The sequence below is a fragment of the Cnephaeus nilssonii genome (assembly GCF_951640355.1).
Source record: "Cnephaeus nilssonii genome assembly, chromosome: 21".
Lineage (NCBI taxonomy): Eukaryota > Metazoa > Chordata > Mammalia > Chiroptera > Vespertilionidae > Cnephaeus > Cnephaeus nilssonii.
In genome coordinates, this window is record NC_137092.1 from 29198362 (window position 1) to 29212542 (window position 14181).

The 14181-nt window shown below is 37.7% G+C and overlaps 1 protein-coding gene across 5 annotated transcripts in view; it reads right to left on the minus strand.

The window, feature by feature from the left end:
* Positions 1-14181, minus strand: part of RPS6KC1 (ribosomal protein S6 kinase C1) — a 503192-nt gene that overhangs the window by 460107 nt on the left and 28904 nt on the right. For all 5 annotated transcript variants that reach the window (XR_013812996.1, XR_013812997.1, XM_079761915.1 and 2 more), the window contains one exon: positions 1255-1614. Coding sequence is in view for 3 of the 5 variants with exons in the window: in XM_079761915.1 (XP_079618041.1) it covers positions 1255-1614 (360 nt within the window). In the remaining 2 variants the exon portion in view is untranslated. The remainder of the gene's footprint in view (positions 1-1254; positions 1615-14181) is intronic.

The following is a 14181-nucleotide window of genomic DNA, read 5'->3' on the forward strand; positions in this document are numbered from 1 at the left end:
GAAAACCAAGTTTGTATTAAAATGATATATATTATCAGTCAAACCAAGAGAAATACTCCTTCCTGAAACTTCATTAACATGGCTGTAAAATAATTATTTTTAAGGCAAAACCCCACAAGGACAAAGAGACTGAGAGAAAAGATAGCAGCAACACAATTTTAGAAGCCAGCAAGGAGATGGATGAGTGGTTACAGACTTGGGGAAACTCCAGAAAGCTGCCCGACTGACATGGCACTAAATCTCTCCCAAAGTTCAGGAGCTGGTGGCTCTAAGTAGCTGTGGACACGAGAGTGAAGGATTAAAAACAAGAAACTTAGTCAAAATCAGTTAAAAAGCAGTTAGGATGCCACTACACACACTTCCTCTTCCACTCCATGCAGCCAAGCATTCATCTTTATACCACATTAAAAGAATGAAGGTTATATTCTAGGAAGAGTATAGCAGAATGCTTCTGGACTACAGGACACAGGCACAGTGAGGGCAGGGAAAGTGTTAATAATACAGGAGATGGTAGTAATCTGAATGGTACTAACAAGTCAAAGATCACACACACACAAAATAATGAAAATGATAATTTTCTGGAAAGAAAACCACTGGAAGAAGGTCTCATCAACCTTATATTATTGTGTCCAGGAAGTCATGTAACTAACTGCAGCATGCTTCACTCTGGTTCTATAAGGAAAAGGCAAATAATCAAACAAAAACTGATGCTTTAAAAAAAAAAAAAAAAAAAAAGGTAAATTCTACTTTCTACTTATAGACATTCAGCAACATTCAACTCTACATGCCCTGTATCATTCTCATGCATTAGCTGAGAATTTACTGCAACTAACGAAGAACAAAATAGTAGGCAAATCCAAGGACCTTTTACACTCTTAGTTTAAAAGCCCATTTCATCTCCACTCTTCAGGCCATTGAGAGTAGGTGCACTAAAGAATCTCTGTGAACACTCCTGAGAGAGGTGAAGGCTAGTGACCATTGGCCATGTCAGAGAAAACACACATTATTCATAATAGAGATTTAGAGACTTGTTTTTTTAAATCCTATTTTGTTGCTTAGTTTATCAGAGAGTTAAGTGTATCTGATACTGTCATGTAACCAGAAGGAGATATCCATATTTAGGCCATTTAATCTTCAGTATTTCTCATTTTCAGTCTTTTTTTTTAGAGGATTATATATAAGATAAATAGTTATATGTATACATGTTTTTTCCAGATACCAACAAAAGAAACATTAATATACACAAAACTGTACCTTGTACACCTTCTAGAAGTAAATCAACTCCCTTCCTATAAAAATCAGAAGCAGCTTCATAGTCATCTTCTTCTTCCTTCTTTAAAGCCAGCTTTATGAATTCTCCTGCTTTCTCCAAATAATTTCTCTTGCCAAGCTTGGATTTTAAACTGCCAGGAAAGAGGCTGCGATTTTCCCGTTCTTCTGTCTTGTTCTGCTCACTGTCATAAGCAACAGCCCCCAGTGCTGAAGGATCCGAAGAAAGATTGAGACCAAAAGTTCTAGTGGGAGAATTTTGATTGGAAGCCATTCCATCATCTAACTCAGCAAGGGAATCCACATCAACAGTAAGAGATATCAGGTCACTGTCACTGGAGAAGCCTGGAAATACAATCATAATAGTAAACATATTAAATTGAGAATCAACCAAAACAATACAAATCATGCTAATAATTTTTTCATTTATCAAAGTCAATTAGGAAGGCTGTAATTTACTGATGAAGTCAGTGTCTAGCAATTTGTTTTAGCATAGTTCATTCATTTTTTTCCAATACTTGTATTTTTTAATCCTCACCCAAGAATATGTTTACTGATTTTTAGAGAAAGACAGAAAGATGTGACAGAAATATCAACAGGTTGCCTCCCCTCTGCACCTGGACCGGGGATTGAACCCACAACCCAGGTATGTGCCCTGACTGGGAATAGAACCTGCAACCTTTTGGTGTAGAGGACTATGCCCCAAACAACTGAGCCACCCCGCCAGGGCAGTTCATTCATTTTTGCACTGTCACTCAACAGCTCTGGAAGAACATATCCCTGCCTTAATTATCAAACTAAAACTGAAGATAAGTTTTTATCTAGCCTTGTCAAAAAGAGCCTTTACCACAAGATCTTGCAAACCATTTTTAGCAAGCTCATGCTTGCACACACAGCTGCTATGAACAATAATATGATGAAGGGAAAGAGTAAGAACTTTAGAGTAAGTACAAAAGAAGTTTAGAAATCCAGCTCTTCAAATGTATTGTGTGACCAACAGCAAATTACTTAACAGTTTTACTTATTATGCAGGGCATTACATGAGAACAGAGTTAATACATATGAAGCATAATAGACTATCATTAAATTACAACTCTAGCAATTATATAATAACTAGAAGCCCGGTGCACGAAATTCGTGCACGACAAGGGGTTGTCCCTCAGCCCAGCCTGTACCCTCTCCAATCTGGGACTCCTGGAGGGATCGGGCCTAAACGGGCAGTCGGACATCCCTCTCACAATCCAGGACTGCTGGCTCCCAACTGCTTGCCTGCCTGCCTTCCTGATTGCCCCTAACCGCTTCTGCCTGCCAGCCTGATCACCCCCTAACCACTCTGCTGCCAGCCTGGTTGATGCTTAACTGCTCCCCTGCCAGCCTGTTTGCCCCCAACTTCCCTCCTCTGCCAGCCTGGTCACCCCTAACTGCCCTCTCCTGCAGGGTTGATCACCTCCAACTTCCCTCCCTTGCAAACCTGGTCCCTCTCAACTGCCCTCCCTTGCAGGCCAGGTGCCTCCCAACTGCCCTCTCCTGCTGGCCATCTTGTAGTGGCCATCTTGTATCCACATGGGGGCAGGATCTTTGACCACATGGGGGCAGCTATATTGTGTGTTGCAGTGATGATCAATCTGTATAGTACTCTTTTATTAGATAGGATAGAGGCCTGGTGCACGGGTGGGGGCCAGCTGGTTTGCCCTGAAGGGTGTCACAGATAAGGGTGGGGGTTCCCTTGGGGTGTGGGGCAGCCTGAGCGAGGGGCCTGTGGTGGTTTGCAGGCCGGCCACGCCCCCTGGCAACCCAAGGGGAGGCCCTGGTATCTGAAATTTATTTTCCTTCTACAATTGAAACTTTGTAGCCTGGGGCGGAACCAAGCCTGCTGCTCCTTCCGGGGTGGCAGCCATTTCTGTGGCAGTTAATTCACCTTCTACAATTGAAACTTTGTAGCCTTAAGCGGGTGAGCCCGGCCAGGGTGTGCGGAAAGCTTTGCTTCCCCTGTTGCCTCCGGCAACCCTGGCCTGCTCTCTCAAGCTCCATTCTGCCGCCATTTGTTTGAATTTGTTTACCTTCTATAATTGAAACTTTGTAGCTTGAGTGGAGGCTTAGGCCTGCAATGGCTATGGAAAGCTTGGCTTGCTCTGTTACCTGGGAAACCTTGCTCTCTGTGGCTGTAGCCATCTTGGATTGGGGTTAATTTGCATACTCGCTCTGATTGGCTGGTGGGCGTGGCTTGGCTGGTGGGTGTGGCTTATGTAGCGGAGTGATGGTTAATTTGCATATTACCATTTTATTAGAGAGGATTACTTAACTATTTAGACAACATATTCCCAGAAGTGTGTTTTTAGGTCACCATCCATATCTAAAAACACATTTCTGGGAATATATTGTCTAAATAGTTAAATAATTATTATATAATTGCTAGAGTTACACAATAACTTGGGGGGGGGGAGAGGGTGTGCAGGAGGCAGCCAATCAATGATTCTCTCTCATCATTGATTTTTTTTCTCTCTCACTCTTCCTTCCTCTCTGAAATCAATTAAAATATATTTTAAAATATATATTGAAATTTTTTAAAAATAAAAGAAAGAACTGAATTTTTAGAAATTTTTGTTTCAGGCTCTTCCACAGCTTTTAGAGAGAGTTTTAGTCTATATTTGTATCTTAGTTTTCTAACAGAAAATGAAAAATAGGTGCTGCTAAAATTTTTTATAATGAAAATTACTTCTCCCACTTCATATAATTACCAAGAAGACTTCATGGTAAATGAGCATAATCTACAATAACAGTTACTAAACTTTTTGGTCTTAAAACCTCCCTTTACATTCTCAAAAATGATTGATAACCTCAAAGAGATTATATGTGGACTTTATTTGTAAATATTTACCAATCTTAATATTTAAAAAGACATAATCTTTTTAATTAGACATTAAAGCCCATTACAAGTTAACATAATTTTAATTTTTAAAAATTTTATTTTCCAAAACAAATAATATTTAGTCAGAGAAGTGGCACTGTTTTACATTTCTGCAAATCTTGTTAACAAAATATGGCTAGATCTCCATATTTGTTCTCTGCACTCAATCTGTTGTCAGATGTTGTTCGGGTTGAAAGATTTGAATAAAATGTCACATAGATATATAATTGAAAATGGGCAAATATTTTAGTAGCCTTTTTAAATAATTGTGGAGACTGTTTTATAATACTACAATAAAACTTGACAAATGGTTGTTTCTTAAAGCTTAGTTGCCATGTAGAACATAACATAAATTCCTATCAATGAAATTTGTTTGTGTTTGTGTATTTTGTTAATTTTTATTGTTGAAAGTATTACATATACTTTTCCCCCCACTGACCCCTTCTAGCCCACCCCTGCTCCAGGCCTTCACAACCTGTTGTCTATGTCCATGGGTTATGCATTAAATTTGTTTTTGTTACACACAAATCCATTGGTATGTCTTACACACTGAATGGATCTTTTTATCCATCATGAGTTTGTAACATTACACATTGGTCATTTTGAAAATACTGGTTTCCAGAGCTACATAGATAAAGTGGTGACAGATTTCATATTATAATATCACCACCAAAACTGAATTTATTATCACCACCAATTTCACCAGAGAATTCGTTAAGTACTGGAAAACTGTCAAGCTCAAAGTGGAAGATACAAGTTTTCCAAAATTCTAATTGTAGGCTGCAAACCTGAATTTTATCAGGGGCAACACATGCTGTCAGCTGTTTTCTCCTTCAAGTATCAGCTCACTTCGTTTACTTTCAAAAAAATATGTGCCAAATTCCCAAGTTGAATAATGACAGTTTGTCTATTAATCAACCTTTCAATTAAATACGGTGTCCCAAGAAATAAAAGCAACTAGTTTATGGGTCAAGCAACTGCACAAGAACTTTTCCTTAAGACAACCATGGTAGTTCAGTATGCAGAAGTGCTTTGTGTATACTTCCATTTCATCACACAGAATATCAACAAAGGCATGTACCCAAAGACTGAGGTTTAATGAAATTGAGTTTTTAGTGCTTCATCAAGGACGCTCTTAGCACTAGCATTACTGCAAGTGTGTCAATGCTTTCTGTTACAGGCTGGTGTCGCTCTTTTGAGTCATGCTCTGGCACACTAGTTTTACCCACCATTGTTTCTGTGTCATCAGTGAACATGCCAAAAAATAATATTCTTTTGAATTTTGTCAACCATTTAAAATATAAAAACCAGTCCTAGCCGGTTTGGCTAAGTGGATACAGCGACAGCCTGCAGACTGAAGGGTACCAGGTTCCATTGCGGCCAAGGACACATGCCCGGGTTGCAGACTCGATCCTCAGGGAGGGGCGTGCAGGAGGCAGCCAATCAATGATTCTCTTTCATCATTGATGTTTCTATCTCTCTCTCTCCCTCTCCCTTCCTCTCTGAAATCAATAAAAATATATTAAAAAGATAAAATAAAATATAAAAACCATGCTTAGCTTTTAGGTCATATAAAAACAGGTAGCAGGCCAGATTTGGCCCACACACTATACGTTGTCAACCCCTATTATAGACTCAAATTGTTTATTTCATATCAAATAAAGTAAGTTAGGGTAAAAACATGTTACTGGCAGCTAAACTCAAATTTTAAATCAACTTTAGACATGACTTTGGCATCCTGTCAATAAAATATTCTGTTTTCAGGGTGTGTGTTTTTTTCCAAATCGAATGCCCATAAAAAACTAATTTTGAGGTACAAACTTCCTGTTATAAAATAAACAAGATATAGGAATGTAATGTACAGCATGGCAACTATCCTATATAATAAAAGCCTGATATGCAAATCGACCAAACGGCGGAATGACCAGTCACTATGATGCACACTGACCACCAGGGGGCAGACGCTCAACACAGGAGCTGCCCCAAGCCAGCCAAGGCGCATGCCAGCAGGGGCTCCCCTGATCGCCCCGCCAGTCGCCCCACAGATCAGCCCTGATCACTGGCCAGGCCTAGGGACCCTACCCGTGCACAAATTTTGTGCACCAGGGCTCTAGTACTTAATAATACTGTATTGCATAGCTGAAAGTTGCTAAGAGTAGATCTTAAAAGTTTTCATCACAAGAAAAAAAAAAAAAAACTATGTATGGTGACAAATATTAAGTAGACTTAGTGTGGTGATCATTTCATGATACATTTGACCCTTGAACAATGTTGGTGCCCCAACCCCAACCCCATACAGTTGAAAATACACATATAACTATTAACTCCAAAAAAAACTTAACTACAGTCCCTCAGTATCCACGAGAGATTGGTTCCAGGATCCCCTGCAAATACCAAAATCCACGGATGCTCAACTCTCATATAGAATGGCACAGAACAACGCATACAGTCAGCTCTTTGCATCCTCCAATCAAAAATACTGTTTTCAATACGCAGTTGGTTAAACCCATAATGCAAAACATGGGAGATGGCCCTAGCCGATTTGGCTGAGTGGAGAGTCAGCCTGCAGACTGAAAGGTCCCGGGTTCGATTCCAGTCAAGGGCACATGCCTGGGTTGTGGACTTGATCCCCAATAGGGAGTGTGCAGGAGGCAGCAAATCAGTGATTTTCTCTCATCATTGATGTTTCTATCTCTCTCTCCCTGTCCCTTCCTCTCTAAAATTAATAAAAATATGCTTTAAAAAAATGGGAGATGAAAGGAAACTGTATATTTACTAAAAAAAAAATCTGCATAGATGTGGACCTGTGCAATGCAAACCCATGTTGTTCAAGGGTCAACTAGAAATAAAAATATTTAATCATTATGCTGTACAACTGAAATTAATTAATGTTATATCAATTATGCCTCGATAAAATAGATTAGATAGATAGATAGATACAGAAAGATAGACAGAATTTTGTTCCTTAAAAACAATAGATTTCATTAATTGCATAATCTGCAATGAGATTCATTGGACCTAGTGGAAATCTATTCATTTCTATGACATTTCAACTGTACACAGTACTTCAAAATCAAAATCTTTTCCAACTATCTATAAAATTATCTACTCTTCTGAGAAATATAAACTTTGAGATTTTTAAAATAATTTTTAAATATTTTATGTATTTCAAAGTAAATTTATTTCCTTAAATGGTATCATTGTAGTCCACTGAAATTAATGAACAAATACAAAGTTTAAATTTTTTTCTGGTTTATGCAGCTAATCACAAAAGAAAGGAAATGCTGTCAGAGATCTTTTGTCAGCTCTCCCGTGTCTTGTCACTATAACCTTCACATCATCGATCACATTGTACTGTCTCATGCTTTGCCTGATTTTCCTTTCTACAAGAACAATGACACCAAAGGGCAAGAGGGTAAAGTTATGTATACTCAGTTTCTTGGCTTTTGACCACAAAAATCTAGTATCATAGTCATATTTCCTCTTAACTTTCCAACCTTATTTTATTAGCAAAGGAAACCATGGTTAAATAAAATTACATCAGAAAAGTAAGACCATCAAAGTACTGAGGAAGAAAGATAGCAAAATAAAGAAATAAGTATTCTATACAAATTGTTTCAATTTATACCTAATTCTAATGAATCTTTCAAAGTAAGCAAGCAAATAAAAACAAGCAGGTTAGGAAGAGGAATTTTTTTAGCCTAACTGGGAGAAGCAAAGGGAAATAAAAAGACTTCTTCTGGTTTAACCTTTTTGGAGGACAGTCTGGCAAGGCATATCAGATGCAAAAAAATGCTTATATCTTTGACCAAGCAATTCAGCAGTTTTTACCAAAACAATCAGAGATACGAGAAAAAGATCTCTATATAAGAGTATTTACGCCGAAACCGGTTTGGCTCAGTGGATAGAGCGTCAGCCTGTGGACTGAGGGGTCCCAGGTTCGATTCCGGTCAAGGGCATGTACCTTGGTTGCGGGCACATCCCCAGTGGGGAGCGTGCAGGAAGCAGCTGATCAATGTTTCTAACTCTCTATCCCTCTCCCTTCCTCTCTGTAAAAAATCAAAAAAATATTTTTTTTTTAAAAAAAGAGTATTTACCACAAAAATTAGTGAAAATTTTGCAATAACAAATTTCTAACAATAGAAGAGTATGGTTTGTCTCTATGATAAAGTATTATACAGCTATTAAAAAGTGTGTGTAGCCCTAACCAGTTTCGTTCAGTGGATAGAGCGTCGGCCTGCAGACTGAGGGGTCCCGGGTTTGATTCCAGTCAGGGGCATGTACCTTGGTTGCGGGCACATTTCCAGTAGAGGGTGTACAGGGGGCAACTGATCGATGTTTCTCTCTCATCAATGTTTCTAACTCTCTATCCCTCTCCCTTAAAAAAATCAATAAAATATTTTTTTTAAAGTACGAATAGAAGAATGTTTAATGCTAAAGTATTCATTCTCTATTATGCAAAAATGACAAACTGCAAAGTGGGATGTATGTGTGTGTGTGTGTGTGTATGTATGTGTGTGTGTGTGTGTGTGTGTGTGTGTTATAATTATAATTTAAAAACACAAATACAACCCGGCTGGTGCAGCTCAGTGGTTGAGCATCAACCCAGGAACTGAGACCACTGGTTCAATTCTCGGTCAGGGCACATGCTGGGTTGCAGACTGGATCCCCGGTAGGGGGCAGGACAGAAGCAGCTGATCGATAAGTTTTCTCTCTCTCAGGGATGATTCTATCTATCTCTCTCCCTTCCTCTCTCTCTAAAAATCAATAAAAACACATTTTAAGAACACACAGGGGGGGAAAGCTAGAAAGGTACAATAAACACTAAAAGTAATTTTTTTTCAGTATGGTGGGATTACAGGCAACGCTAATCATATATCTTATATGTGTATGAGAAGCCCTCCAGGCTCTGTACATGGAGAATATCAAAGGAGATGCAGTAAGGGCTAAAATTGGGAACTGAGTATAAATCTATGTTATACAGCCATTATTTATGAAATACTGGCCTGTATGAAATATCCAGCAGCCAGTGCCCAGGAATTCCTAACTTAAGAGAGAGAAGGTAGAAATGATATAAAGACAGATCTGTTTAAAGCAAACTAACCCCAAACTATCCTCCTCCTTTAATTCTTCTCTTATGATGCACCCTACCACACCTAAAAACCCTAAGCCTATCATATGTCCTCCACCATGCACTGCCTCGAATCATCTTTTCTAATATTCTGATACTTTTCTCTTCTATATTTAAGCAATTCCTAAATTCCCTTCTTCTCAATGAAGTATTTCCCAAACAGCTCAAGAACACCCCCTTTCACCACCACAGCAATAAATGTGTGTGTGTGTGTGTGTGTGTGTGTGTGTGTGTGTTCAGTACCTAGTTTATTCCTCTGATATCCTTAATATATTTACTTCATACAGTGCCTGCTCAAGTCCTGGAAATCAGTCCTGTCATTCAACCTACTTTATATAAATCTAAATATCACATGAAGTGGAGACTAGCTCTCTATAACCCAGAAGGAAAGTTAGCGAGTAAGATATAGGGAGCAGAAACAAGAAGCTTTCAGTTAAGGTGAGCAGGAAGAAAACTGTGGATGAGACAGAGCAACAATTGACAATACAGAGACTATTTGTCAAAAGTTAAACCAACCTGAAGTCAGTCCATGTTTAAAGGAGCCCTCTGGGCCATCATAAGAGTAAAAGGTACAACCTTCACCCAATGCCATCAAGTCAAAAACCTAAGCCTTTTCTGGAAGGGATGAGAGCAGGGGGGTGGGATGGGGAGTCAAAGGTTCTATGAAAGCATTCTGCCTCCAGATTCATTTCACAGACATTCAAGTCTCAGGGCCATTAGAGGGCCCCAGGTGACTGGTTAAAAAGCAGCTACAGACATAAGGGTTTTATTTAAGATCCTAGTCTACCTACCTACCCTCACTTTCTGTGCTTTGAACTGCTCAGATAGGCAGTATAGTCTAGGACACCATCTCTGAAAGACAAGCACCAGGAGAAAAGGTTGAGTTGCCACAGAATAAATCTTTATACTATAAACTATCAGAAATCTGTATTTGAAGACCATCTGCAAAAAGATATCAGTTTTCTTTAGAACAACAGGTGGTCTCTCATGGTGGACTATATATAAAAATACATGGCCTCATTATTGTTAGCCGATAGCTTTCACTGAGCCCTGAGGTTCACATATTGCAAGAGTCAAGAAAAGGGAATTTCTGCTTTTCCTAGTAGCAATGACTCATGCTTTATATACAAAGCAAGTTATCTAGCCAGCAGAACAAAGGTCACCCTGAGACAGAAGAAATATATATCTGTCTCCATTAAGAAATAAGGCCTTATAAATATGACTTAAGTGAAAACTTAAATCTAAAACTAATTAAGATTCTGATGCCAGTTAAGATTCCTGTACTTGATTACCAACTCATTTAGTAATAGCTATTGTTATTAAAATAACCATTCCTTTGATGATTCACATTTATAACATCCTTGGAACATGTCTATGCTTCACCCTTGAAACTTTCTGAAGAGAGCATCAGAATAGCTTCTGTATATTTGGTGGAAAACAGAATGAACTCAGAAAACAACACATTCATCACAATTATAACCCTAATACTGTTATCTTATCATGAACAACAAAGATCTGTGAATTGGCTTCCCTTTCTACCTAATGAACTTTTCATGCTGCTCCTCTCCAGAATCTTCTCTGCAAATCACACCTGTTTGTTACCAGCAAACAAGCAGCTCACACTGAGCTTTCTATACCAAAAAAAACATTCCCACAGCCTTCCTCTCCATAAAATTAAATCTTTTCATTTCATAAAATATAGTTCTGTGATTGCTATTAAATACCTGGAAGGCCCTGACTGCCGGAGGCACATGGCTCACCTTCTCTGAAATTCCAATTTTAATTGTAAACTAAAGAGATTCATCTATATGTTCCCTAATGTTCCTTCGACTCTAAAAAGCATTCCCACAACATATCATAACTTTATTTGCTTCACCCAAACCCTAAAGTTCTAAGTTCAGCATTATCCTTAATAGCCCCAGGGTTTTAAGAGTCAATATTTATAATTTGTATTATTTGTTTTACATATACACATACACACAATGACACATTCTCAGTTGTGTTTATCTTGAGAATAATGGCCTGTTCTTTTCTTCCTATTTATTTTAAAGTCCCCTGCCAAAGAAATTTCAGCTAATAAAGAACAGTGAATAAAAGTTAAGAAGGTAAGCCCTTAAGAGAAAAAGGAACTTCAAACTGAATAAGCATACTCTAATACAATAGAGGACCCAGACTAAGCCTAGTAAAAAAATTTGGAGATCTCATGGTGCCACCTAGTGGAAATTTGCTATAAATTCTACGTAAATTTAAATTCCTTTTAATTATAGATTTTCTATATTTTGTCATCTTACACTACTTTTAGTGTATAGACTTTAAGTTTGTCTTAAAAACATATTTAGGTTATTAAGTAGCCAATAAACTGAACAATATTACTTTTAAAAATGATCCTGCCTCAAAGCATCAACTTTAAATCAACTAAATGAAAATAACACAAATAATAAAAAGTAAAACAAAAAGGTATTTTAAAACAAAATTTTTTTCAAGCTTAAATAACTACATGCTTTTCCAATTATCTCCCTAACATAATATAATGTTGATTACATTTAATGTCAAATATAATCTACATTATTCTATTCAACACATATTAATTACAATTTTCATGTTTATCTACATAGTGCAAAAAAATTATTACCCTACCATCAAGTAAACACACAAATCTTGGACTAAGAGTTCTTTTATGAGTTCCCTTAGATAGACCAACAAGAGATGCCATTATCTTTGAAATGTACATCTCATTTACTCTAAAATGGCTAATTCAAGACAGCCTAATAAATCATTCTAGAGTCTACAATTGTTAGAATAAGCACTTAGAAGCTTCTAACTCAAAATTTTTAGGCAAAAAAAAAAAAGACAGATTTAACTATTTCAGGAGACATTTAAAAACATTCACGTTTAAGATCTGCTATATATAAGATGTTGATCTCTCAATTTGTATTTGTGGTTATGATCACCTAATTATTTTCTCTTATTTGCTGCATACACCTGGAAAATGTCCCTCCCAAAACTGCAAAGGAAGTAAAATAATGTATTAGGAAGAGGAAATGACACAGGTTACCAGATGAGACTATACCAACATCAAAGGCTCCAATATCAAGGCCAGCATGGCAGTAAAGCAAACTACATCCTTCAAACAGGCCAACAGATGAGAGAAACATGTCAAGAAGCTCAATTCCCATGCATCGTTTTGGTCAGGTTTCCACAAATGTCAGGAACTTCATAGCTAAGTTTAATCCAGCAAATGATGGAAGTTTAAAAAGGAAGTAAGATGTTAATCAATTAAACCTTTCATCTTTGAGAAAATATATAGTTTAATTTCCCTGAACAAAGGGAGATCAAGAGTAACCAGCATTTCATCTTAAAAACATAAAATGATATTAACTTTTTATCTAAAAACCTACTGAAGAACTTTATAATTTTCAATTTCATATTAGATAGAATGTATTTACCAGTTAATTACCAAATTATTGGTTTTATGAAACCTTAAAGGGGTTTCCTCTACCCCACTGTACTATAAAATAATAATTTTTAAGCCACTACTAGTAATCCAGTTTTGTGTTTTCCTCAGAAAACTTTCTTTCAAGGTAACTTAAAACTTGTTGATTGCATTTTTATGGTACTAATAAAAATAATGATCACTTAGCCTCCACATCTGTTCTCTGAGAGGTGATATACTTGCCATGTCATTCTAACTCCACCTGAAGGACCTTGAAACAGCAGACTATATATTAAGATGTGCCCTTCTGCCTCATTCCACCAGCAAACTAAATCAGAAGTATGAAAAATGAATCACCTTCAAAACACCATTTAAAATACTGCACTCAGAGGAGTTGTTATTGAGTGAATCTCCTCCTCACATTTTGGCTCTAAATGCACTTGCCAACCACAATCCCTCTACAACCCTCCATTTCACTGAAGACCTGTGGGGCTTGGCGGGCTGCCCGCTTTCCTGCCCTTGTACTAGAGGTCCTCTCCCTTGCCTGTCGCTAGGGTGTGCAGACCTTTTGGTATGAAAGTAAACCTTACACTTGCCCAGTATGCCAGACAATTTCATGATATTTAAAAGTCATTTCCCATGCCCTAGCTGGTTTGGCTCAGTGGATAGAGTCAGCCTGAGGACTGAAGGGTCCCGGGTTCAATTCCAGTCAAGGGCACATGCCTCGGTTGTGGGTTCAACCCCCAGTAGAGGGTGTGCAGGAGGCAGATGATCAATGATTCTTTCTCATCATTGATGTTTCTATCTCTCTCACCCTCTCCCTTCTTCTCTGAAATCAATCAATATATATATTGATGGGGGAGGTGGAACGAGGCGGAAAATAAATAAAATACACACACACGCATACATATTAAAAGTCATTTCTCCTCTGTCCCTGGCCAGGTAGCTCAGTTGGTTAGAACATTGTCCCAATACACCAAGGTTGTGGGTGCGATCCCGGTCAGGGCACATATAAGAATCAACCAATGAATCCATAAAGAAGTGAAACAATAAATTGATGTTTTTTTTTCTCTCTCTCTCCTTTCTCCCTCTCTCTCCTCTTCCTGTCTCTCTAAAAAAATCAATTAAAAACATTTTTTAAAGTAATTTCCCCTCTCAAATAGTAATGAATTTGCAAGCTGTATTTGTCAACCAAGTGTCTTTCAGCAGGATTAATTAACCAGACATAGAGGTGTTTAAAGGGAAGGTAAAAAACGTAAGTATCAACAGCATTTCCAGTTCCGTGTTTTTCATTCTTAATGGATCAGTGTATTTTAGAATGGTAATACAGTTGGAAAACTAAACTATGCCCTGAAAGGATAAAAATGTCACTATTTCTTTTAGGTATCATAAGTCTTTTCCTAAGTTTTTAACAAAAATGTTGCCCCTAATTTTTCTCTT